Source organism: Gambusia affinis, linkage group LG04 (assembly GCF_019740435.1).
Source record: "Gambusia affinis linkage group LG04, SWU_Gaff_1.0, whole genome shotgun sequence".
Taxonomy (NCBI): domain Eukaryota; kingdom Metazoa; phylum Chordata; class Actinopteri; order Cyprinodontiformes; family Poeciliidae; genus Gambusia; species Gambusia affinis.
This window is the reverse complement of record NC_057871.1, coordinates 29,118,662-29,141,426: the sequence shown is the minus strand read 5'-3', so window position 1 is coordinate 29,141,426 and position 22,765 is coordinate 29,118,662. Positions and strand designations below refer to the sequence as shown.

The following is a 22,765-nucleotide window of genomic DNA, read 5'->3' as shown; positions in this document are numbered from 1 at the left end:
TTCAGTTTTGTCAGTTTGTTTTAAACGTGCGCTAAACAAGTTGCTTTGTAGCTGTTTTGGAAGCTAGCTTTGTAGCTAATGTCTTACTAGCTTCAACAAGCTAGAAAGACACTAGAGTTCAGTAAACCAGTAAGACACCAGTACCTTAGTGTCTTACTGGTTTACCTCATTGTATAGTTCCCTACACAGTGAGGCACAAAATGATCTGAGCAAGTTTAGTTTAACGTCCTCAGAACATTTACTTGTATTTTCTGTATTTAAAGATCTGTCAGTCACTCCATTTATGTAACTGGTGCTGATTCCCAGCATCGTCTTTTCCGTCAAACTGGCCAAATACTACAGACGGATGGACACAGAGGACGTCTTCGAAGAGTGAGTCCAAGAAAAGATTTTTGGTCTTTTTCACCTTCACACGTGGAGAAAAAATATTTTCATTCCTGCTTTCAGAGATTCTGGGTGTTTTCTGGCTGAGCTCAAATCCAGACTAACCCGACATATTTTCTGTCTCCCTCCATTGTTCTTTTTCTTTTTCTTCTTCTTCTTGGACTGCTGATTCTCCTCTTGTTCAATCCTGGTGTTTCCTCCAGATATTCTTATCCGTGGCTTGTCACTCTTTAATGTCGCTCAGCTTTTCAATGCCTTTTGCCTTTCATCCTCACCGTCTGGATATTTTGGACCTTTCATACTTTTCCGACCGTTTTCCCTCAGGATCAGCTCACTTTCTTTAGTTGCAGGAAGGCGTTCCTTCTCGCCTTCACCTGCCCTTCATCACGTGTTGTAGTAGGGCTAAAAACAGGTAATGGTGGCGAACAGGTGTGTGAAGTCAGTGGAAAGGTATGAGCAGTGCTGTGCATCAAACTTTGCTTGTCTGCATGCGGTGGAAGGAATTCCATCTGCAAATCAGAAAGAGTTTAATAAAATAAGTTTTTTTATTTATTTATAAAGACTTCCCCGTGTGTGTGTGTGTGTGGGCGTGTGGTGTGTGTGTGTGTGTGCGTGTGTGCGTGTGTGTGTGTGTGTTTAGCATTCCCTATAATGACACACTGACTTGGTTCCCTCGGGCCTCGGCTCCACCAAGTGAATGGTGACCTGCAGGATGTGACTTCCCTGTTAGAGGTATTTATGACCGGCGAAAACCCTTCGTTTGACCATCACTAACTTCACTGACTGCCCATCAAACCATCCTCCTCGGTTCGGCTTCGTCCTGCTGCCCAGATCCACCTTTCATCATCATCTTCACCAGATTTCTTTTTCTTGCCCTCTTGATCTTTTTTCTTTCTTAAAATTTTAAGTAAAAGTGGAAGGGAAAAAAGTTTTCATCTAATTCTGTGTAGAAATTAGTCATGAGTCTCAACTTTTACTGAGCAAAGTTGTAAATTAGCTGTTTTATAAAAAGCTAATTTACAACATTTATAAACATTTATACTCAATGTTTCCTTCACTTCTCACATGGACCACTTTGATAAGTTTCCCACCTTTTTTCTTTCTTTTTGGCCACCATGAGTCATAGCAAATGCTTTATGTGCTTCTCTTTATTATTTTACAAAACTCTGCAGAAACCTTAGAATAAATCACAGAATGCGTCTGAAACCGATCAGTCTCCGAACTCTAAATCAGTCTAAGGATTAATTCTTCATCACAGATAAAACAAAGGAGAAAATTTGTCTTTATTCCCCAATGATTATATATTTTCATCATACAGAAAAGAGCAAGAATCAAGAAGCGTTTATATTGAATCGAATAAAGAATTGTAGGCGTGAGGAAATGTTTGTTTATTCTGATTAGAGAACATAATGAAGAGCTTAGGATTTCTTTAGAGCTTTGAAATATCAAAGCTCTAAAGAAATTGAATTTAATGCATAGTTTTGGGTACTAACTGGAAAAGGGAGTTGGTTTTTCCAACATTTGAAAAAGTGAAAATGGGTCAAAGCCGAGAATTTCTTGTGTGCTTCACCTGGTTTGATTTGGTTTCCTTCCTTCCTCCACAGTGGACAGGAGAACTGGAACTGATCAGTCCTGTAAAGGTGAGCGCTCACATCTTCAGCTCTCCTCTTCTACACACTGATGTACAACATCACAACAGGGCCACTGCAGATAGAAAAAAGAAGTACATTAACAAGTACTCCACCAAGAACCTTGAACATTTTGGTATAATCTCAATAATGTTCTCAAAAAAAAAACCCAAAAGGAAATAGCTGAGTGGAAAATGACTTACTTTTAAAAATCTGAAAATTTCAAAAATTTAATATTTTAGTTTTTTTTTTTAAATAAATAAATAAATAAATAAATAAATTCTGAGTCTCAACATTTCCGATTTTTCAAGCAAATTTTCAACTTTCCAAACTCAGAAATTTCCCATTTCTTCTAAAAGATATTTGAGTTGAAAATTTTGAGTCTTTTCTAGCAAAGTTAGATTTTTTTCAAAATTTCTGAGCTTAATCTCAAATTTTTTACTTTCCTAGCAAATTTTCAAACTCCGTTTTTTTCTAGGGAATTTCTGAGCCAAATGTTTTGGCAAAAACATTTGTTGTCCATCTACAACGCCCACAATATTCCTTCAAATTGATAACCGTCTAACCCATGGCTTCTTTCCATCCTTTTCCCAGGATCTCTGGGATTTTTCCAGCTTTTAGATCACCTGAAGCTTCAGTGGAACAAAAAAGGGAATAAAAACCATCAGGAAGCGTGTGGTGGGGCGTCCCACCCCCAGCGCTCCTCCAGCTCTTTATAACAGACCTCTGAAGGCCGTCGTCTGCAAACTCATGATATCCTCTCTCGGTCGCTCCAGCAACCTTTTAGCTTCTCATGCTGTGGAAATCTCAGTTCCTGCATCATAACAGAGAATTAAGCTGCAGCTACATCAGTTTTACCACAACCACCGAAGTCATCATTTTATACACTTTCAAAACTTTTGAAAGTTTCATATATTTTTTTGTTAATCTTTGTTTTATATTATGATAGTCATGTTTTGTTGTAGATTTATGGGTTTTTTTTTCTCCCTGTGGATATTTGTATCATAGTTAAATTATTTGGGATGATTGATTGCGTCCATGTTTAGGGGAAAGTGTAAAACAGCACAGTCAGGGCGATATGTTTTGCTACATAATTAAACACATTAGTGGATAACTAACAAAATAAAAGTATATCTTTTGAAGAATATCTTTTCAAAAAATAGAAAATGAACTTAATAATGGCTTAATGTGAAGTATTTCTGATCACCAGAGCTTTACTTTGTCTTCTAATCATCATGAATGTCTGCAGAAAACTCTGGCCCATCCATCCATCCAGCTGTCCGGACAAAAAGCCTAAAATGTCAAATACCTGCTTTGCTAGTAAAAAGTATATTTTAATGTAATATAACATTTTAATTGAGATTATATCTTTCATTTGAGATTATACCAAGAATATTTTTGGATGGATCTAATATTCGTTCAAGTTTGTATAACATTTATGGACTTCTGGATTTATGGATTTCTTTTCACAAACAACCAGGAAACAAAGGGGATTTCCAAAATGTTGAACTATGCCTTTAAATATTGTACAAGTTAATTGGCAGCTCCAGTTTATCCCATAATAAGTGAGAAAAGCTGCCGTTGTTAACATATGCTGCTTTTTAAAGTACTTACATGATGTCATGTAAGTACTTTTGGACGGCTAACACGCAAAGGCAGCCTAGCCCATGGTAGTCCACTACAGCAAGGCCTGTTGCCATGACAACAGAGGTCTAAGGACCAAAGAGAAATGTTTGGAGTTTTTCCAGAAGGAGCAAATCTGTGAATAAAAACTTGAGTCCAACTTGAGTCTTTTGTGTTCATTCCTTTTGACTTTTTAATATGCAGACCAGCAATTGTTACAATTGTTCTCAAGGTCAGGTAAGTTTAGAGTTTTTTAACTCTAAGAAACTATAAAATTCACACCCCAAAGAGCGCTGTGTAACATTGACTATTTGGTTTTAGCTTTACATCCTGTTCTAATGTTATTCCCTCATCAAAAACGTACCTGGAGTTTTGCTTTGATTCTTAGATCCATGTTTGAGAAATTCTTGGATCTCCATAGCAACCACTGAGCTGTGCTAAACACCTGGGTGGACCTATCATCTCCTCAGAGCTGCAGTTTCTGTGCTTCTGCCTCCCACAGCAGCCTTCTCGCACGACTCCCACACTCAGCTCCTTCAGACTAGCCAGCAGCAATTAGCAAACACCTGGTGGAACTGAGCATCAGCTGAGCTCATTATAGGAGCTACTTCTCAGTGAAACGCTGGTAAAAATGTTGTTAAAGAGTTAATAAAGGAGCCATGTTGTGATGACATCCTGAAGGCTTCGTTTCAGAAAGACCTGGAGTTCTTAAAGAGACAGAGACCCAATTTCAAGGCGTTAAAGTATTAAGTAAAATTTCTTTTAAGTCATATTTGACATATGTAGCATTTTTATTACAATTGAAGGTAACATGATTGTTCTATAAAACGGCACTCTGAGGCTGGAAAACACATTATACTCTCCCTTTAAAAGATATGGTGGTCACATTGTGGTTGCTACTGGGGTCTGTGTAGACGAAGGACAACAAAGCTGCAGTCGACTTAATAGTTTTATTTAGAATGATAGTAAAAAAGTTCATTCCAGATGAAAAAGTGATTTCTAAGTGAACTGAGCCAATTAAAGTAAGTTGTCATCACCAACCCAAATGAATTAACTGAGCTGAATGTAAATAAGCCCCCAACGTCAACTAACAACATATATCTTTTCAGAGTGTAACCACATGTAAAGGGGCCAGCATAGGTGGTCAGGATCTGCATCTTCAAAGACTAATTACCAACTCGTCCCTGGAAGCCAAATTAAACAAGTCGCCTCCCAGAGCCAGAAACTTTATGGTCAGACTCGTGTCTGGTGACGCAGAAATCCGCAGATGGGAGTTCTGCTGGAGACCTGCGTTGGACTTTTCTATGACTCTCTGAGAGAACTATCGCTGCACAAATCAAAAGAGAGTTTAAAGTTAAAAAAATATGAGATCAAAGTAAAGCTGGTGGTCTCCACAGCCCAGAGGCATGTTAACCTTATTAGCAGCTTTACACTGATGCTTTGTCAAAATGAAGTCAACTTTTAATTGTAAGAACATGAAAAAACATGATCAAAACTAACCATACATCAGCTGTCGACTGAATCCATAATGCAGTTTTAATTTATGGTTTCATTTACAAACAGAATAAAATGTTGTTTAAACCAAATAAGGAAAATTGTCTCCACAGTTCTTGTTTCTTGTGAATTAGCAGGAAGGACAAGTTCTGTTTTACCAACCACAATCAGATCTCACTACAGCTGGGCTTAGAAAAATATATGGATTAATTTAATAGAACCTGTCTGACGAAATGAGTCAGGCTAAAGCAACATGTTGTGCCCAGAGCTAAAGAAGCTCAAAAACATTTAAGAAACACCATTTTAAAGGTTTTAGTTCTCCAATACAATACAGTTACAGCCATTACTCACAAGTACTAAAACAGAAGAGAGTTGTACCTCCAGAGAATTAGCCGTCCTACAAAAATGATGCTAAGAGTCCATTGTTTCGATTGATCAAATAACTGCAGTATTTGACATTCTGAAAATAAATTCCCTTAATAGAAACACGGCAGTTTCAGAAAAACTCTTCTTTGTCTCTAAAAAGCTTTGCCACTAGGATGAGTTTTTTTTGTTGTTGTTGTTTTTATTGTAACACAATTGGTTTATCTCGCAAAACTGCAGAGGAAATACTCTTTTGCATGACGAGATCAACAACCAGATGTTTCCATGGGCGCAAACCATGAAGAAGAAAACAAGAAGTAGTTGAAGAATCATGGTTTTTACTGATCTATTATGTCAGTGTGATTTTAATTGACTTTCTTATTTAATGGAAACACAGCAATTACAAAATTGTATTTTTTTTTCAACATTAGCGGAATATTGTCAAAGTTTTGAAGACATTTGTAACAGAAACTCATTTATTGACTCCAGGAAGTAACAAAAGAGCCCAACAACATATGAAGCACTGCAAAGCCCCACTTGCCTCTGTCACATGGAAGAAGGAGACTGTAGGCAGGAAATGGAGAGTGTTAAGTATTTGCCAACAAACATCTAGATAAATTTGGTGATTCTTTGGGGTCTCTTATGTGTTTTTTTCTTTTGTAGCTTTTAAACCAAGCATTTCAGAACTAAACCATCAAACATGGTGGTGGTAGTGTGGTGATGTGGGGTTGGTTCATTGCTTCAGCACCTGGATGAATTGCCATAACTGGGAAATCAAGAACTTCTGCCCTCTATGAAGGAAATGTAAAAGTCGTGTTGTGGCCAAGGTTTCACAACCAGCACTTGCTTTTTCACACACAAAAACTAAAATCATTGGAATGTTCTGTTTTGTAGATGCTCAAGTTAATCTGGTCTCATATTAAAATTATTTGATAACCTAAAAGATCCTGCGCCTGGTAAAGGAAAAAAAAGAACGGAAGAAATCTGTAAGGAGGCAAATATTCTTTTAGGATTTTAGTTCCATTTTCCTGCTGCTCTCCTTCGCATCAATGGTCAATAGTCCTCCTGTTCCCAACATCTGGCCTCATGTGTGAGCCTCTCTTATGCCTCTTGCTTTTCATCAGCTTCTCCTGTTTCTCCTGTGGTTTCTGCGCCCTCTTCCCCTTCCAGCCGTCTCGTCGATCATTTTTAAAATGTCCCACACGTAGCTTGGCAAGCGGAGGAGGAGTTTACGTCTGAATCATGAATAAAACCATGTGTCAAGCTTGAAAAGTTTACATTTGCATGCCTTAGGAGCAAACGGAGCCGTGCCCCGCAGCAGCCAAGAGCCTAGCTTTGCCATGACGACTGGGATGAAACTCGTGATGTTGCCGCTGCTTTTGGCGGCAGCTGTTTGCGGATCCAACGCCCAAAGCAACGACAACAGCAACGACATCAAGCAGCCGCAGCAGCAGTCCAGCGTCTGGGACGACACCATCAGATTCAACACCAAAACAAAGGACTCATGCACCATGGGGGTGTCCGGTGTGGGAAACTTCACCCGTCTGCGTGTCTCCTGCAGATCCCCGAGCCAGACTACGGGGCGCTCCTACTACTGCGACTTCCAGGGCCAACCGAACCAATGTGGAGCCTACAACAAGAACCCTCGGCACTACTTCGTCCAGATGATGTGGGAGCTGAGGAAGCTGAAGAACGCCTGCCAGGGAGACAAAATCTACCGCCCTCATATGTGCAGGAAGTACTCTGATGAGGCTCAAATGACCTTTATGACCTCCTGGCCCAAGACTTCAGCTCCGAAGTCTGTAAAGCCCAGTCAGGAGCAACGCAAACCTGCAGCGCCAGCAGTGCAGAACAAACCCACCAGCACCCAGAAGCCCACAAAGCCGCAGCCTCAGCCAGCTAAACCTCTGCCAGGCAGAGGCTCCCAGGGCAAGAGAAGCACCCCCAAACCGGCAAAGACCGCTCCCCGTCCCACCGAGGAGCCGGCCTCTAGGGCATCCCGCCTCGCCACGGAGTACTGCTGGAAGAGCTTCCATGGCCTCTGCAGCTATGTCATCAGCTGGTTCCAAAACTGAGATGCAACTCAGTTCTTTTATCATAACAGGTGGGTAGAGGAACAATAAAGGTGAAGGGGAAAGCCGAAGTAATGTTTAACCAGTGGTGGATAAACTGCTCAGCTCTGGTGTTTGAGTAAAAATATCTTAACTCATAGTCAAATCTAACTAAATTGGTTCAGTAAAAAGTTTACTCAAGTTATTTTCTGAGTGCTTATCCAGAGCCTTGTAAATTGTTGAAACCAATATGTAGAACCGCGCTGTTGCAAAAAACTTACATTATCTGTAAAAACTTAGCATAAAAATTCAGCATTTTTATTTAAAATAAAAAACAATCTAACTCTAAAAAAGAACTTAATAAAGGAAAATTCTTGTCTCCCCACAATTGAGATTGTATTTTACGTATTTATTGACAAAATTTGTGTGGTTAAGTCATTTTAACCACATAAATATTTCACACAGCCATCATGGAAATATCCATGGTGGTGCTGTTTTCTCCAGTGTCTCCATTCTGAGTTCTGTTTGAATGAAAGCGGGAACTCAGCTGTGAAATTTAAAGAGAATGATGTCATTCTAAAGCTGAAGTGTGAGCGGCGACTCTGATTGGTTCTTCTTGTAAGGAGCATAGCGTGTGGCCAATCGCATTTCAGTAAAGAAAAAAAAAACACCAGACTACAAAACTATGCTGAGCCAAAAGGAACGAGTAAACAACTAGCTTTCTCAAAATGTAGTGGAGTTGAAAGTCATAAGTTTGACAAAAATGTATACTCAAGTAAATTAAAGACATTCTAAATGTGATTAACTACAGTCCTGAAGTGTACTTTGATATTGTCCACCACTGAGTTTAAAACCAGACTGCTCTTTCTGTTTAACTTTTACTAGAACACAATCTAATTTTAAGGACCTTCTTTGCCCTTTTTTCAGATTGGAATCACTAACCTGACAACACAGACTCCTGTCTTTGAACGTTCTTCACAAAATCATCTGAAAATGAGTCATCAATAGATGATAATAATATGGAAAGAAACACAATGAGCCAAAGAGAGAAGCTCGACTTCTTCTGTATTTCTGTTGCTAACGTTATCCCAGATGTCATGTAAATGTTTCAGCAGCATGTATTCTGAGCAAAGAATAAATAGAAGAGTGGCAACCTGTGGTCTACCTTGTGGCTCTGTTGCTCCTGCTGCATGCGCTCATACTCTCAAAGACGTCTTTGTATCCATCACCGTGCACTGTAACAACATGGCTGCTGCCGGCCGGCCGGCCGCTAGGCTTGAGGAAGTTGTTAGTAGGGCAGACACAATCAATCAGTGAAGGCGTCTGAACAGAGCCAGGCACTCCTCTGTGAGAGCTGATCAATTGAATCCATGAGAGCTGCCTTGCATGAACAGAGGAGACTTGAGTGGAGGCTCCAGAGGTCACACACACGTTGGTATTCCTACCCATGTTAGGACTTTTTCATTAACTTCCATTGATTTTTCCCTAACCATTACTGGTCTATTTCTAACTATAATCAAAACTTAATCCACATTATACCTCTAAATCAGCATGTCACCAACACAAAATAGAGGACTTTGTTTTTGCCTTTCTGTCTATCCTGTGAATGGATGTGGCTGTTTAGTATAAATACTTGAACACATTGCAATGTGAGAAGTATCAACAGGTGATAGTATATAGCTTTTCACAAAGGTGGAACATTTATTTTACTGTGACTAATGCAGGTAGAAAGATCCCCTTTGTCAATACAGTTACTTGTTTTATCTTATCTACAAGTTTACCATAGCAACACACGATAAGGGTCAGAGTCCACTTTTATTTATGAGCCAGTGAAATTCAGCAAGTCATTCTCACTGCGAGGAGAAATGGCACAGACAGGGGTTCAGCTGGATCAGGAAAGGTTCTCCTGTTCCATCTGTTTGGATCTCCTGAGAGATCCGGTGACTACATCCTGTGGACACAGCTACTGCATGAGCTGTATTAAAGACCACTGGGATAAGGAGGATCAGAAGGGAATCCACAGCTGTCCTCAATGCAGGAAGACTTTCAATCGCAGACCTGACCTCCAGAAAAACACCCTGTTGGCAGAGTTAGTGGAGGACCTGAAGAAGATTGGACGCCGACAGGCTCCTGGTGACCACTGTTATGCTGGACCTGGAGATGTGGCCTGTGATGTCTGCACTGGGAGGAAGATGAAAGCTGTCAAGTCCTGTTTATCCTGTTTGGCCTCCTACTGCCTGAGAGACCTCCAACCTCACTATTCTGCTCCGCCTTTGAAGAAGCATAAACTGATCCCCCCGACGAAGAGGCTCCAGGAGAACCTCTGCAGTCGACATGACGAGGTGATGAAGATCTTCTGCCGTACTGATCAGCAGTCCATCTGTTACCTCTGCACTATGGATGAACATAAAGGCCATGAAGCAGTGCCAGCTGCAGCAGAAAGGACTGAGAAGCAGAAGGAGCTCCAGGTGAGGCGACAACAAATCCAGCAGAGAATCCAGAACAGAGAGGAAGATGTGAAGCTGCTTCAACAGGAAGTGGAGGTCATCAATGTCTCTGCTGATAAAACAATTGAGGACAGTGAGAAGATCTTCACTGAGCTGATGCGTCTCCTCCAGAAAAGAAGCTCTGAGGTGAAGCAGCAGATCAGATCCCAGCAGGAAACTAAAACGAAGCGACTTAAAGATCTTCAGGAGAAGCTGGAGCAGGAGATCACTGAGCTGAAGAGGAAAGATGCTGAGCTGGATCAGCTCTCACACACAGAGGATCACAACCAGTTTCTCCTCAACTACCCCTCACTGCCAGCACTCAGTGAGTCCACACACTCATCCAGCATCGACGATCGTCCTCTGAGACACTTTGAGGACGTGACAGCAACTGTGTTAGAGCTCAGAGAGAAACTACAAGACATCCTGAGGGACATGTGGACGAATGTCCCACTGACAGTCCCCCTGCTGGATGTTCTCCTGTCAGAACCAGAACCTAAGACAAGAAACGACTTCTTGAAATACTCAAAAAGAATCACTCTGGACCCAAACACAGCAAACAACTTTCTGTTGTTATCCAAGGGAAACAAGAAAGTGACTTTGTTGGAGGAAAACCAGTTTTATTTTGGTCATCCAGACAGATTCACCAACTGCACTCAGATCCTGAGCAGAGAGAGTCTGACTGGGCGCTGTTACTGGGAGGTGGAGTGGAGCGGGACGGAAGTCGATTTAGCAGTTTCATACAAGAGCATCAGCAGGTCGGAAGGTGACTGTGATTTTCGAAACACTGACAAATCTTGGACATTATATTGTCACAGGCAAATTTACATATTTTATCACAACAGAGTAGAAACTCGAGTGTCAGTTCCGGTTTCGTCCAGAGTAGGAGTGTACGTGGATCACAGAGCTGGTGTTCTGTCTTTCTACCGGGTCTCTGGAACCATGACTCTCCTCCACAGAGTCCAGACCTGCTTCACTCAGCCGCTGCATGCTGGTGTTGGGTTTTATAGTTATGGAGACTCTGCTACATTTATTCAAGTGTAACAGACAGAAGTGATCAGAGCTCCAGCTGGTTACAATGCTTTTTTTTTTTAACAACAACAATAAAAAAATAATACTTTATTGATCCCCTAATCTCTAGTCTCCATCATTGTTGCTAAGCGTTCACTGTTTGGTCATTTCCTCTTTGCTCAGAGATCAGCTGTTTTTAGGGAGCCGCTTTGTCTTCTTCTGTTGTTTTGTTGATGTTGGGTTTAGTTTGAGTGCTTCCCCCTCCTGTTTCTGTTCAGATATGGAGGCTACCACTGCTCAGCAGGGTTTTATTCACCTGAATTTATTTTATTAGTTTAGATAATACAACTAAAAACTAAGCAGCACTAACAACTAAGCTGAAAGTACTTCAGTTATTTATTGATTTCTCAGACCAAATGTTATTGTTGGAGCTGCAATAATCAAAAGAGATATTCAGATACAAACAATGAACAATTTATTGAGTTTCTGCATAAATGAGAGTTCGCCAGAAGACTCATTACTGTGTTCAAAGTTAAGTTGGACAGTGAGGTTTGTTTCAGTGTGAACAAGAATGAAATTTCAATTGATGTTTTGTTTCATTTTATTTTATTCTTTTTGATTAGTTTAAATACATCTTTATGTTTGCATGTTGTTTCTTATTGTTTGTTTTCCTATAACCGAAAAAAACAGTGATTTTAACTTTTTTTGGAGTATATTCATGTGATGCTGATTTTAGATTTTTTGACTTTAGCAGTTTTTGCTACATTGTCCCTTCACATTTTTTTTGTTTCTTCTTGACCATTGATAATGCTATATGAATAAAATATTTAATGGTTGTGAAATGTCTAACTAAGAGTTAAGTGAAATTCACAAAAACATTTCCCTGTGGGAACAGAGCAGTCTGCAGCAGGAGTTCTTACTCAGTAATCAGGCCTCAGTGCAGTGAGTGAAACTCAACATAACTTTCTAGAAAATGTGATTTATGACATGATTAAACTAGGGAAGGTGTATGGGAGAATTGGTGGTTACTTTCTCATGCAGGACCAAGTGGGATTGGATGTATTTTTTCACCTTAAGTGAAATAGTCATTTGAAAACTGCATTTTAAAAAAAATTAATTAATTTTTATTATTGAAATTTGGTTAATCATATGAAGCACTGAAGTGTGTCAAAAAAAATCTGAAACTGAGAAAATCTGTTAAAGAACAAGTCTTCAACTCAAAAATCAATGTTGTATTTTAAATATGAACTTAAGAAACAAAACAGTATTTGTTATTTCTTACTTCAATCATAACTTCAATAAGAATTAACATTTTATTATGAAATCTAGAATAAGTAAATAAAAAGGTAAATAAGATAAATTGAAACAAAATTCAAAATGCTATTAAAAAAACAAAAAGATTATATAATTAAAATAATTTAATAAAAACACAACAAAGCTACTGAACTTAAACAAAAATAAGATTTTAGTTTGTCTTAAAATGTTCTGAAACGCCGATTCGAATGTGTGAGATTTGTTTTTAAACTTTATAGATACTAATAACGCTCATCGGTTTTCCTGTGAATACATGAGGACTCGGCAGGAGTTGTAACTTCTGTCACTAGTTTAAATTAATGGCGTCTTTGGGACGCCAGGGGGCGACATCGGGCGCTCAAATCATGGCTCGTGGCGTTTTCTAGTTGGCTGTGGCTGCAACTAGATCTTTCTCCATCTATCATGGGCTTTGAAGAAGTTTATTACACACAAATCCTCGCTACATTAAAAAGTGGAAATATGGCAATATTTCTTTTTCTCTTTATTGAAAATTTAAAGAAAATTATTTAAAAAGGCACACATCTGTAACATAAAAGGTACATTTGGCATGATAAACTGAGCAGAAAAAAAGAGAAAGTAAAAAAGAGAATAATCACAAACTAAGAGTGTGAAAAAAGCAAAACAGAAAATGTTACAAATGCAAGAGAAATTTTAAAATTTAAATTAAGCTATTGATTTATTGGTATAAAGTCAATGTCATTGATAATGAACGGTGGATCTTTTGGAGTAACAGCTGCATTTCTTTAATTAGCCAAAGCATAGCAGGAGAAATTGCCTTTAGGAATGTTAAATTACATTTTAGTGCATTTTTTAATAAAATTATCAGGCGATAAAAAGTTGCCATTTTGGAATTGTGGCAATGTTTACCATGGAAGCTGTGTCTGTTGTGAAAGAAATCAGTTTTCAGTTGTAAAGTATTGACATAATTGCTGCTTCCTTCTACTGTACATAGTATTGAATTTTGTTCCATATTTAACAAGTGATAAAAAAAAACACATTTGAACAACCACAAATCTCCTGGAATGACTTGGGAAGACAAAAATACCTGTAATGGACATGTAAGAATGTTTGCTTGTTCTAGTATGGCCATTTTAGCAGCATAAATGCCTAAACAGCGACAAACAACCTGCGCTGGTTTTTTCTGTATGGCAAAATAAGTAATTATATTAAAATCAAAGAACCCTTATACAGTGAATTAATGAAAAATACAATAAATACACAGAATTTAATTCTTACAAACTCTGTTCTCAAATTACCATAATGGTCATAGAAGCAATGTCTTTTTGTTGTTATTTCCAAAAAAGGATTTTGTCAGAATCAATTTAAACAGTTCAGGTGAATAAAACCCTCCTGAGCAGTGGTAAGAAACAGGAGGGGGCAGCACTCAAACTAAACCCAACATCAACAAAACAACTGAAGAACAAAACCTAACTCCCTAAAGACAGCTGATCTCTGAGCAGAGAAGAAATTACCAAACAGTGAGGGACAAGCGACAATGACGGTGACTTAGAAAAACATAGTAACCAGTTGGATCTCCAATCACTGACCTCAACATTCAACAGCTTATTGAACTGTTTGTTGTTACAGTTCAATAAAAGTAACAGAGTCTCCATTATCGTAAAACCCAACCCCAGCATGCAGCGGCTGAGTGAAACAGGTCTGGACTCTGTGGAGGAGAGTCATGGTTTCAGAGACGCGGTAGAAAGACAGAACACCAGCTCTGTGATCCAAGTACACTCCTACTCTGGACGAAACCGGAACTAATGTTAGATTTCCAACACTGTTGTGCCAACATGTGCACCAGCCTGTGCAACAATATAATGACCAACATTTGTCATTGCTTCGAAACTCACATTCTTGTCCTGACCTGCTGATGCTCTTGTATGAAACTGCTACATCAACTCTTTTTCCGCTCCACTCCACCTCCCAGTAACAGCGCCCAGTAAGACTCTCTCTGCTCAGGACCTGAAAATAAGTGAATCTGTCTGGATGACCAAAATAACACTGGCTTTCCTTCACCAAAGTCACTTTCTTGTTTCCCTCAGATAAAAACAGACGTTTGTTTGCTGTGTTTGGGTCCAGAGTGATTCTTTTTGAGTATTTCAAGAAGTCATTTCTTGTCTTAGGTTCTGGTTCTGACAGTCGAACATCCAGCAGGGGGACTGTCAGTGGGACATTCGTCCACATGTCTCTCAGGATGTCCTGTAGCTTCTCTCTGAGCTCTAACACAGCTGCTGTCACGTCCTCAAAGTGTCTCAGAGGACGATCGTTGATGCTGGATGAGTGTGTAGACTCACTGAGTGCTGGCAGTGAGGGGTAGTTGAGGAGAAACTGGTTGTGATCCTCTGTGTGTGAGAGCTGATCCAGCTCCGCATCTTTCCTCTTCAGCTCAGTGATCTCCTGCTCCAGCTTCTCCTGAAGATCTTTAAGTCGCTTCGTTTTAGTTTCCTGCTGGGATCTGATCTGCTGCTTCACCTCAGAGCTTCTTTTCTGGAGGAGACGCATCAGCTCAGTGAAGATCTTCTCACTGTCCTCCACTGTTTTATTAGCAGAGACATTGATGACCTCCACTTCCTGTTGAAGCAGCTTCATATCTTCCTCTCTGTTCTGGATTCTCTGCTGGATTTGTTGTCGCCTCACCTGGAGCTCCTTCTGCTTCTCAGTCCTTTCTGCTGCAGCTGGCACTGTTTCATGGCCTTTATGTTCATCCATAGTGCAGAGGTAACAGATGGACTGCTGATCAGTACGACAGAAGATCTTCATCACCTCGTCATGTCGACTGCAGAGGTTCTCCTGGAGCCTCTTCGTCGGGGGGATCAGTTTATGCTTCTTCAAAGGCGGAGCATCATAGTGAGGTTGAAGGTGATACTCACAGTATGAGGCCAAGCAAACCAAACAGGACTTGACAGCTTTCATCTTCCTCCCAGTGCAGACATCACAGGCCACATCTCCAGGTCCAGCATAACAGTGGTCAGCAGGAGCATGTCGGAATCCAGTCTTCTTCAGGTCCTCCACTAATTCTGCTAACAGGGTGTTTTTCTGGAGGTCAGGTCTGCGATTGAAAGCCTTCCTGCACTGAGGACAGCTGTGGATTCCCTTCTGGTCCTCTTCATCCCAGTGGTCTTTAATACAGCTCATGCAGTAACTGTGTCCACAGGATGTAGTCACCGGATCCCTCAGGAGATCCAAACAGATGGAACAGGAGAACCTTTCCCGATACAATTGAACTCCTCTCTGCGCCATTTCTCCTAGCAGTCAGAATAACTTGCTGAATTTCACTTCCTCCAAAGTGAAACTAAACTCTGCTCTAAATATAACATGTTGCTTCAAGAGGTGACGAGCTGTTGGACCTGCCTCTAAACTCTTAGATCTAAATGGGAGGGGAAGAAAGAAATGCATTGACAAAGTCCAACAGTAGAAGTTACAACACTGTTAATTCTAGGAAAAACTTCAAAGTGTGTGTGGGTGTGTATGTTTCTAATACCTTGTGGGGACACACATGTTTGCGCAGCTATCTTTGCGGGGACTTTCCATTGACTTCCATTCATTTCTACAGGCTCGATAAATTGTAACCACAAGCCTGGTTGTGGGGACCAGACTTCGGTCCCCACAAGGAGCAGTGTGTGTGTGTGTAGGAGGTAAGGGAGGTGTGCAAGTGTGCGTGTGTACCATGTATTTGATGCATTATGGGGACCATTTTCCTGATATATTTATCAGAAAAATACACATCGTATGAACTCACTGCTAAGAAATGCTGTTTGTCTGTTAGAGGTTGGAGGATGGTTGATGACAAGGCGTTTGCTAAACTTGCCAAGGAGGTAATACAGGTTTTTGATTCAAGTGTGTTGGAGCAGCAGTGCATCCAAAAACCACAGAACAGCGCTCATACAGGACTATAGATGCCAGCCTTTGGCTTAGTGGGACAGCGCAGGGCTTGTGGAGTTAAAATTGATATCTTTATTTACATTCTGGTGCTATCTCAATCCTTCATTTTTGTAAACATTTGCTGTAAAAATCACAGAGCATATTTTTCCCAGTGACACACACATAGTTGCAATCAGGCTTGATAAACTGTAACAAGACATGGAGAAAAGGACATCAATAATTAAAGTGTAACTAACCCCCATACTATACAACCCCAACCCTAATAAATTTAGAAAAAAAAATCCAGCAACATGGGCGGAGTCAAGAGAAAATGAGAGGCAAGTGATGAAAAAATACTTACACTTTTGCCAAGTTGTCCACTTATTGCTATATTTAGCATCTTTCCAGACCCATATGGAAAGCCAAAATTGATAAAATACTAAATCAGAAATACATAAGATGATCCCATAAATAAACCAATACACTTAAAATGGTAAATGTCCTGGACTTGTACAAGTCTTCTGGACTTTATCGAGTCCAGAAAACTTGAAAGTCATTCACTTACACATTCACACATACATGTGGCTGCGGATAGTAGCCACAGCTGCCCTGAGACCCTGCTGACCACCACCAGCAGGAAAGTAGGTGAAGTGTCTTGCCCAAGGACACAAAGGCAGAGAGGATATTTGAACTTTCATCCAAATTTCAGGATGAACTCCACTCACTTTTGCCACCATCAATTGAGCAGCAATTAATAAAAAGAAAGAAAGAAAGAAAGAAAACTTTACATTGTGTTCTGTGATTTAATTGACATTCATTTTAGAAAAATTCTGTAACATTTATATTATGGTCTTAAATATATAAGTTGCTAGAATTAAGATGGAAGTAAATAATCATAAAGTTCAATTAAATTCTACAACAAGAGGAAAAGCTATGGTTTTTTTTTTATTAATTGGTGCATTTTGTGTGTATTGATTTATCCATTGCGCCGTTTCTGTATCTCTGCTTTTATTTAAAATTTTGTCAGCTTTGGTCCTCTGTACACAAGCAGGTCTCCAACAGCTTTTGCCCTCAAACTGAACATACGGGCCTCTGATTGTTTACACATTAATGAAACTAGACAGGTTTAGTTGTGTCCATTTAGATCCTCTGTAAAATGTAGCAAACACACTTAGCATTTTACTAAAACTGATTAGTTCACATAAATATCTTTGTTGTTGTATAATATTAGCATTTTAAACTAAACTTACACAGCCACATAAAGCAAATAACTAATACATTTATAATATTCTTGTTTAATTATTTTGATCTTCAAATTAATGCAACACTAAATTTTATAGGAGAGAAGAAATTTACAACGCAATTAAATAGCAGTGAATGTCTGCTTGCTAAAAAGTTAATTGCATTCATTTTAAAACACTAATCATAAGTTCAACCGACACTAAAGCGCTACGAGAATCTTAGTTAGCTGATGCTACCATGCAAGCCTCACAACAAAAGTGAAAAGTTCAATCAACTAATTTTATTCAGCAACAAAAAAACATTTTTACCAAACATAAAAGAATAAGCAACAATAGCTAAAAAGTTTATTTTCAGTTAATATCTTGGTTACGAGTTTATGGATGAATGGATTAATTATTATTAACTGAAAGTTTTGTGCAACATTTCCTGCCCCTTTTTTTTCTTTATGTGCCTGCATATGTAACTCCACAGCATCTGCACGTTGTATTCAAAGCATTATCAGCCAGGTAAGGCTTTTTAAAGTTCCTTTGTCAAACTAAATGGCAAGTCCGCTCAGTGATTTAGTGGATTGGACGTCACGTGACTTACTGTGCGCCACAGGCGCTGATGCTTTGCATCGAATCAGGAATTTCGGTGGTCAGGGAGATGACGCAATCAAGCAAAGAATCTGAGAACGGGACACAAAGTTTAGATATTAATTGTCAACACTACGACAGCAAGATAACCAAGGTCCAGAGGGATCACAGTTAACAGGTCGGTAAAAAAAAAAAAAAAAAAACTTTACTTAAAAAATATTTATAAAGAAAGCGGTGAGTAGGTTAGTTATGCTAACTTAACTTTTATCACCTGCTGTTGCTGCGCAGTATTTCGGTTAAATTAACACAAATATAAGGCGACCCACATAGAATGTTCTGTTTGCTATTTGTACATCCTTGTTGTGTGGGAAATGTTTTTGTGGGTTTTATTTTTTAGTGTTAACTCCTGACGCACTTGAACGTAATCTTTGCTTTGCGCTCCCGGGCCGCTGTTTATTGGTTGCCATGGCAATGAGTCTGCGTACGACGTTAAGCTGACAGACTGAGAAAACAAATAATATAACTACCCTTTTTTCTATATTCCTCCCAGGAAAAATTGCATCATTTGTTCGTAGAACTTGGCGATATGCGGAGCAATCATCAATAGGATGAAATATTTCATAAAGTATATAGGAGCCAAAGTTAGTTACATTTTAAATCATTGCTCCTATTAAGTAAAATTTAATTATGGGCCATTATAAAGAGAAATTCGCCTTGTTTTCTCTTGTTTCTAGAACTGCCAGAAACTAACCTATACATTTATTAGCAGAATATATATTTTTACATATCCAAACATCAGCATCTCAGCCGTAAGCCACATTTTATCGATGGTCACTCTACTCACCAACTGCCCCAACCAGACCCAAGAAAGGTTTTGCGTCTTTAATATTTGCTATATTAAAGACGCATCATATCCCATCTGCTATGTGTAAGTCAGCAGGACAAAAGATTTAGCCAACCAACTGAGGGACAGCTGTGGAATCAGAATCACATAATTGAAAAATACAAAGTTTGTAATGACAAGGATTCATTTGGTTTTCACAGAAGTTATTTATTCTACTTTTGAAATGTTTAATGACTTTTTTTATTGTTATAGAATCTCATGTTGTTGATAAAATCAGACAATAAAAGGCAACTATGTGATAATTCTTCACATAAAATATTACTGAATTGTGAAACTGTTTTCAACTGTAGCCAAGCATTCAACAAATACAGTATGACTGAAAAGTTCCTTTGTCAGCAGTTCCATTACCAAGTGAAAGACATTATATAGATTAGAATATGTTTGTTTTAACATATTTATATTCGTTTAATACCTCCTAAAAGATTATTTTCGAAAGGTGCTATTAATCTGACAAGGCTGATCAGGACGTATATCCAATATATTGAATAAGACTGTAAGGCATTCATATGGAAGTTTTGGCATTATTCTTAGCACTAGAAAAGAAAAGGTCTTCCAGTAACTGTGGGTGCATCAGCGCCCTATCGCCCCTCACCCCCCCCACTCTGTCCCCACCAACTTACAACACAAAGTTACACCCTTGGCTGAAACTATCAGGTAATCCAAATAAAATCTGACAATCTACTGGCAGCTGATGGAGATGATTGGAGGAAATCGTTGTGTGACTGCAGTGATGCTGTAATAATAAGTCAGGATTGTTCAAAATAACCAGAGCTTAAAACCCATGTGTTGGTGTGTGTGTGTGTGTGTGTGTGTGTGTGTGTGTGTGTGTGTGTGTGTGTGTGTGTGTGTGTGTGTGTGTGTGTGTGTGTGTGCGGGCGTGTGCGTGTGTGTGTGTGTTGACACACTGAAGAATCCAGCTTCGGTTCGAGGTCTGCCTTGATCTCCACCAGGCGTGAATTCACATGTAGACACGTTGCATCGGCCCATGCCAGAGCTATTCATCAGAAACTGGTGCCAGGTTTCTTTTCTAAGGATTTGCCTGTGAACATGAGAGTGCATGTGTTGAATAGTGGGCGTGCTGCACAGCATGAAAAACCACGCGCCGGACCACAGAGAGACACAGCATGCTGGATTTACGCACGGCGGCACTCTTCATTCTGGTAAGATTCAGCACTTTACATGTGATATATATATATATATATATATATATATATATATATATATATATATATATATATATATATATATATATATATATATATATATATATATATATATATATATATATATATATATATATTTAAAACATTTAATATTTTCGATTTTCCCTTTCAATTAAGTATTTTTTGGTGTTCATCTAATACCATTTGTGCTCAAACATCATTTCATATTAAAAATTGATTTAGCATATATTATGTTTACATTAAACCTGAAACCCAGACAATAAATTATCTGTGAAACTATTGAAATACAAATATGGAAAAAGCTGATAATTTGGAACTTGATTCGTTTGAGGTTTCGAGGCAAAGGTATCTTAGTTTTTGAATCAAGACCCATATTATTTTCACTCAAATAAATACTATCCTGTAGGTCAGAGGTGGTGCATCATCATCTGTTTCTCTTTCATTTTCAGGTGGAATTTGTGTTTTGTTTTTTTAGTTTTCTGCTGAAAGCAGTGATGTTTCCGCTGAGGGTTCTCTTCTCCATTGGGCTATTTTTGGTTCTCCTGAAGCTCCGACTCCTCCGGGCTTCTGGCGCCAAGCAGCCCGGCGTCGCGCAGCAGATCGGCGGCGGGACGTTCGTCACCAGCGACAGGACGCGGTGCACGTGGCGCGCGGGAGAAGCGGGGGAAGCGGTGAAGGTCTGGGTGAACTGCGAGAGGCGGGGCGGCGTCAGCAAGACCCGCTGCGAGTACTTCGGCAGACCTCGGAGCTGTCCGGGTTACAACTCCGACCCTAAAGTCTTCTGGAAACAAGTGGCGCGCGCCTTCAAGAAGATACGGGATAAAGTGTGCGTGGACGGTCGCGTGCTGGTGAAAGCCGGAATGTGTAAGCACGCGCCCAGAGATGCGAACCTCAGACTGGATCGGAACAGCGTTGAAAGAAGCACCGCTGCTCCCACGACGCCGCCGGTCCAGCCCACGAGCGCGACGTGCGTAAAACGCGCGGATCAACGGAGAACAGCGGAGGAGTTCTGCAGCTCCTGGGCCAGCGTGTGCGCGTTCTTCATGTCTATGCTGCAGAGCGAGGACTGCTAGCAGGACGGACCTCAGGATGACACTTCATTCATTCATTCATTCATTCATTCATTCATTCATTCATTCATTCATTCATTCATTCATTCATCCAATCATTTATTCATTCGTTCGTTTGTTCACATTTATATCTAATATTTTGCATCCAGTTGGAATTCCTTTACTTAAATTCCTTTACTTGAAGTGTGTTCAGGGTCAATATGTTTTTTGAACCAGCTTTAAAAAAAAAAAAAAAAAAAATCGTGTTACAGCAAATTGTATTAGTTGTGCTAAAGCTATAATTCTGATGTCAGAGTCAGAATTATTCCAGTGTGCTTTGATAGATTTTATTTAGGGGAATGAGAGTAAAATGGTCTATTTACTAAATACAAGCCACACGTTTCAGATTCTTATTTGTACAAAAATAACGTGCGTCTTCTACTTTGTAGTTCTGTCATACTGTGTTGGTCGGATACATGAACTCCAAATAAAATCCTGTGATGCTCTGGTTGTAACAAGGCGAAATGTGGGGAAATAGTTAAATGGTGAGAATTATTTAGCAAGGTATTGTAAAATATTAGATTTAAACTGGTATGACCTTTTACAGTTAATGTTAAATAATTTAATGTTTCATGCTGTTTCAAATGGTATTTGTTAATAAACTACTTAACATGTCATTGTTTTCTGGATGGAATTTTACTCTGAACTGGACCCAGAGTTTAAAAATGATATTTAAGTCTTCAGCAGGTCTGAGCAAAGGGTCTATATGGACCTTTTCTCCTCCTTTTTCTCCTCTTTTGACTCCTTCTGACTGGTGATGCCACATTTGTTTGTCTCTTTGTTTAGCCATTTTTACCATTTTCTGTAAAACATATAGAAATCAAACAGTCAGTCACAAGAACTGGTTTAAAAATCAAGGAGAATATTTGAGGATGGTTTACAACTTTTTAAAAAAGATGTTAAAAGTTGTGTTTTAAAATAAAATGCTCTTTTTTTTACATATTTCCTGAAATATGACATCAGTACTGTATCTGTTCAAACAAATTCATTTCAATTCAATGATACTTCATTGATCTCAGAAGAAAAAGAAATGCTGTTGAATCTTATTAATTCAAATTATTCAGAGTTATTGTAGAAAGTGATGGCTGTGGGCAGGAAAGATTTCCTGTAGCAATCTGTATTACAACGAATTTGAAGAAGCTTCTGATTGAAGACGCTCTAATTTTTTATGACATTCTCATGAAGAGAACGGTCAGGGTTGTCGACATTTTTCTTGATTTTATGAAGAATCTTTCCTGTAGGCATGTTTGCTTGCTTACTCACTCAGCTCCTCCAGACTAGCCAGCAGCAATTAGCAAACACCTGGTGGAACTGAGCATCTTCTGAGCTCATTATAGGAGCTACTTCTCAATAAAACGCTGGTGAAAACATTGATAAAGGGTTAATAGAGGAGCCATGCAGTGAGAACTTCCTGAAGAGACAGAGTTTCAGAATAGTAGAAGTTTTTAAAGAGACAGAGGCCTAATTTCAAGGCGTTAAATTACAAAGTCAAATTTCTTTTAAGTAATATTTGATATAAACAGAATTTTTATA

At 39.2% G+C, this 22,765-nt stretch overlaps 4 protein-coding genes and 1 long non-coding RNA gene across 6 annotated transcripts; 3 read left to right on the top strand and 2 right to left on the bottom strand.

The window, feature by feature from the left end:
* Positions 1–299: 299 nt before the first annotated feature.
* Positions 300–8,828, bottom strand: LOC122830414. Its single transcript, XR_006370521.1, has 3 exons — positions 8,709–8,828; positions 1,955–2,088; positions 300–893 (listed from the first exon to the last, which is right to left on the bottom strand). It is a non-coding gene; the product is annotated as an uncharacterized LOC122830414 (long non-coding RNA).
* On the top strand, positions 6,772–8,715 carry fgfbp2b (fibroblast growth factor binding protein 2b). Its single transcript, XM_044115746.1, has 2 exons — positions 6,772–7,596; positions 8,471–8,715. Exon 1 carries the CDS (start codon positions 6,833–6,835, stop codon positions 7,565–7,567), a length of 735 nt encoding a protein of 244 aa, XP_043971681.1. The 5' UTR covers positions 6,772–6,832; the 3' UTR covers positions 7,568–7,596; positions 8,471–8,715.
* Positions 8,829–9,408: 580 nt separating the features above from the next.
* LOC122830408 (tripartite motif-containing protein 16-like) lies at positions 9,409–11,130 on the top strand. Its single transcript, XM_044115742.1, has one exon. It carries the CDS (start codon positions 9,409–9,411, stop codon positions 11,071–11,073), a length of 1,665 nt encoding a protein of 554 aa, XP_043971677.1. The 3' UTR covers positions 11,074–11,130.
* Positions 11,131–12,877: 1,747 nt separating this feature from the next.
* On the bottom strand, positions 12,878–15,597 carry LOC122830407 (tripartite motif-containing protein 16-like). The gene has a single exon (XM_044115741.1). The coding sequence runs from the start codon at positions 15,595–15,597 to the stop codon at positions 13,936–13,938; it is 1,662 nt and encodes a 553-aa protein (XP_043971676.1). The 3' UTR covers positions 12,878–13,935.
* A 2,529-nt stretch (positions 15,598–18,126) lies between these two features.
* Positions 18,127–22,307, top strand: LOC122830405 (fibroblast growth factor-binding protein 1-like). 2 transcript variants are annotated; one of them, XM_044115740.1, is made up of 3 exons: positions 18,127–18,213; positions 19,890–20,099; positions 20,573–22,307. In XM_044115740.1, exons 2-3 carry the CDS (start codon positions 20,064–20,066, stop codon positions 21,194–21,196), a joined length of 660 nt encoding a protein of 219 aa, XP_043971675.1. In that variant the 5' UTR covers positions 18,127–18,213; positions 19,890–20,063; the 3' UTR covers positions 21,197–22,307. The 2 variants fall into 2 exon arrangements, with proteins under 2 accessions (XP_043971675.1, XP_043971674.1); XM_044115739.1 differs by having other exon boundaries at positions 19,850–20,099.
* Positions 22,308–22,765: the final 458 nt, after the last annotated feature.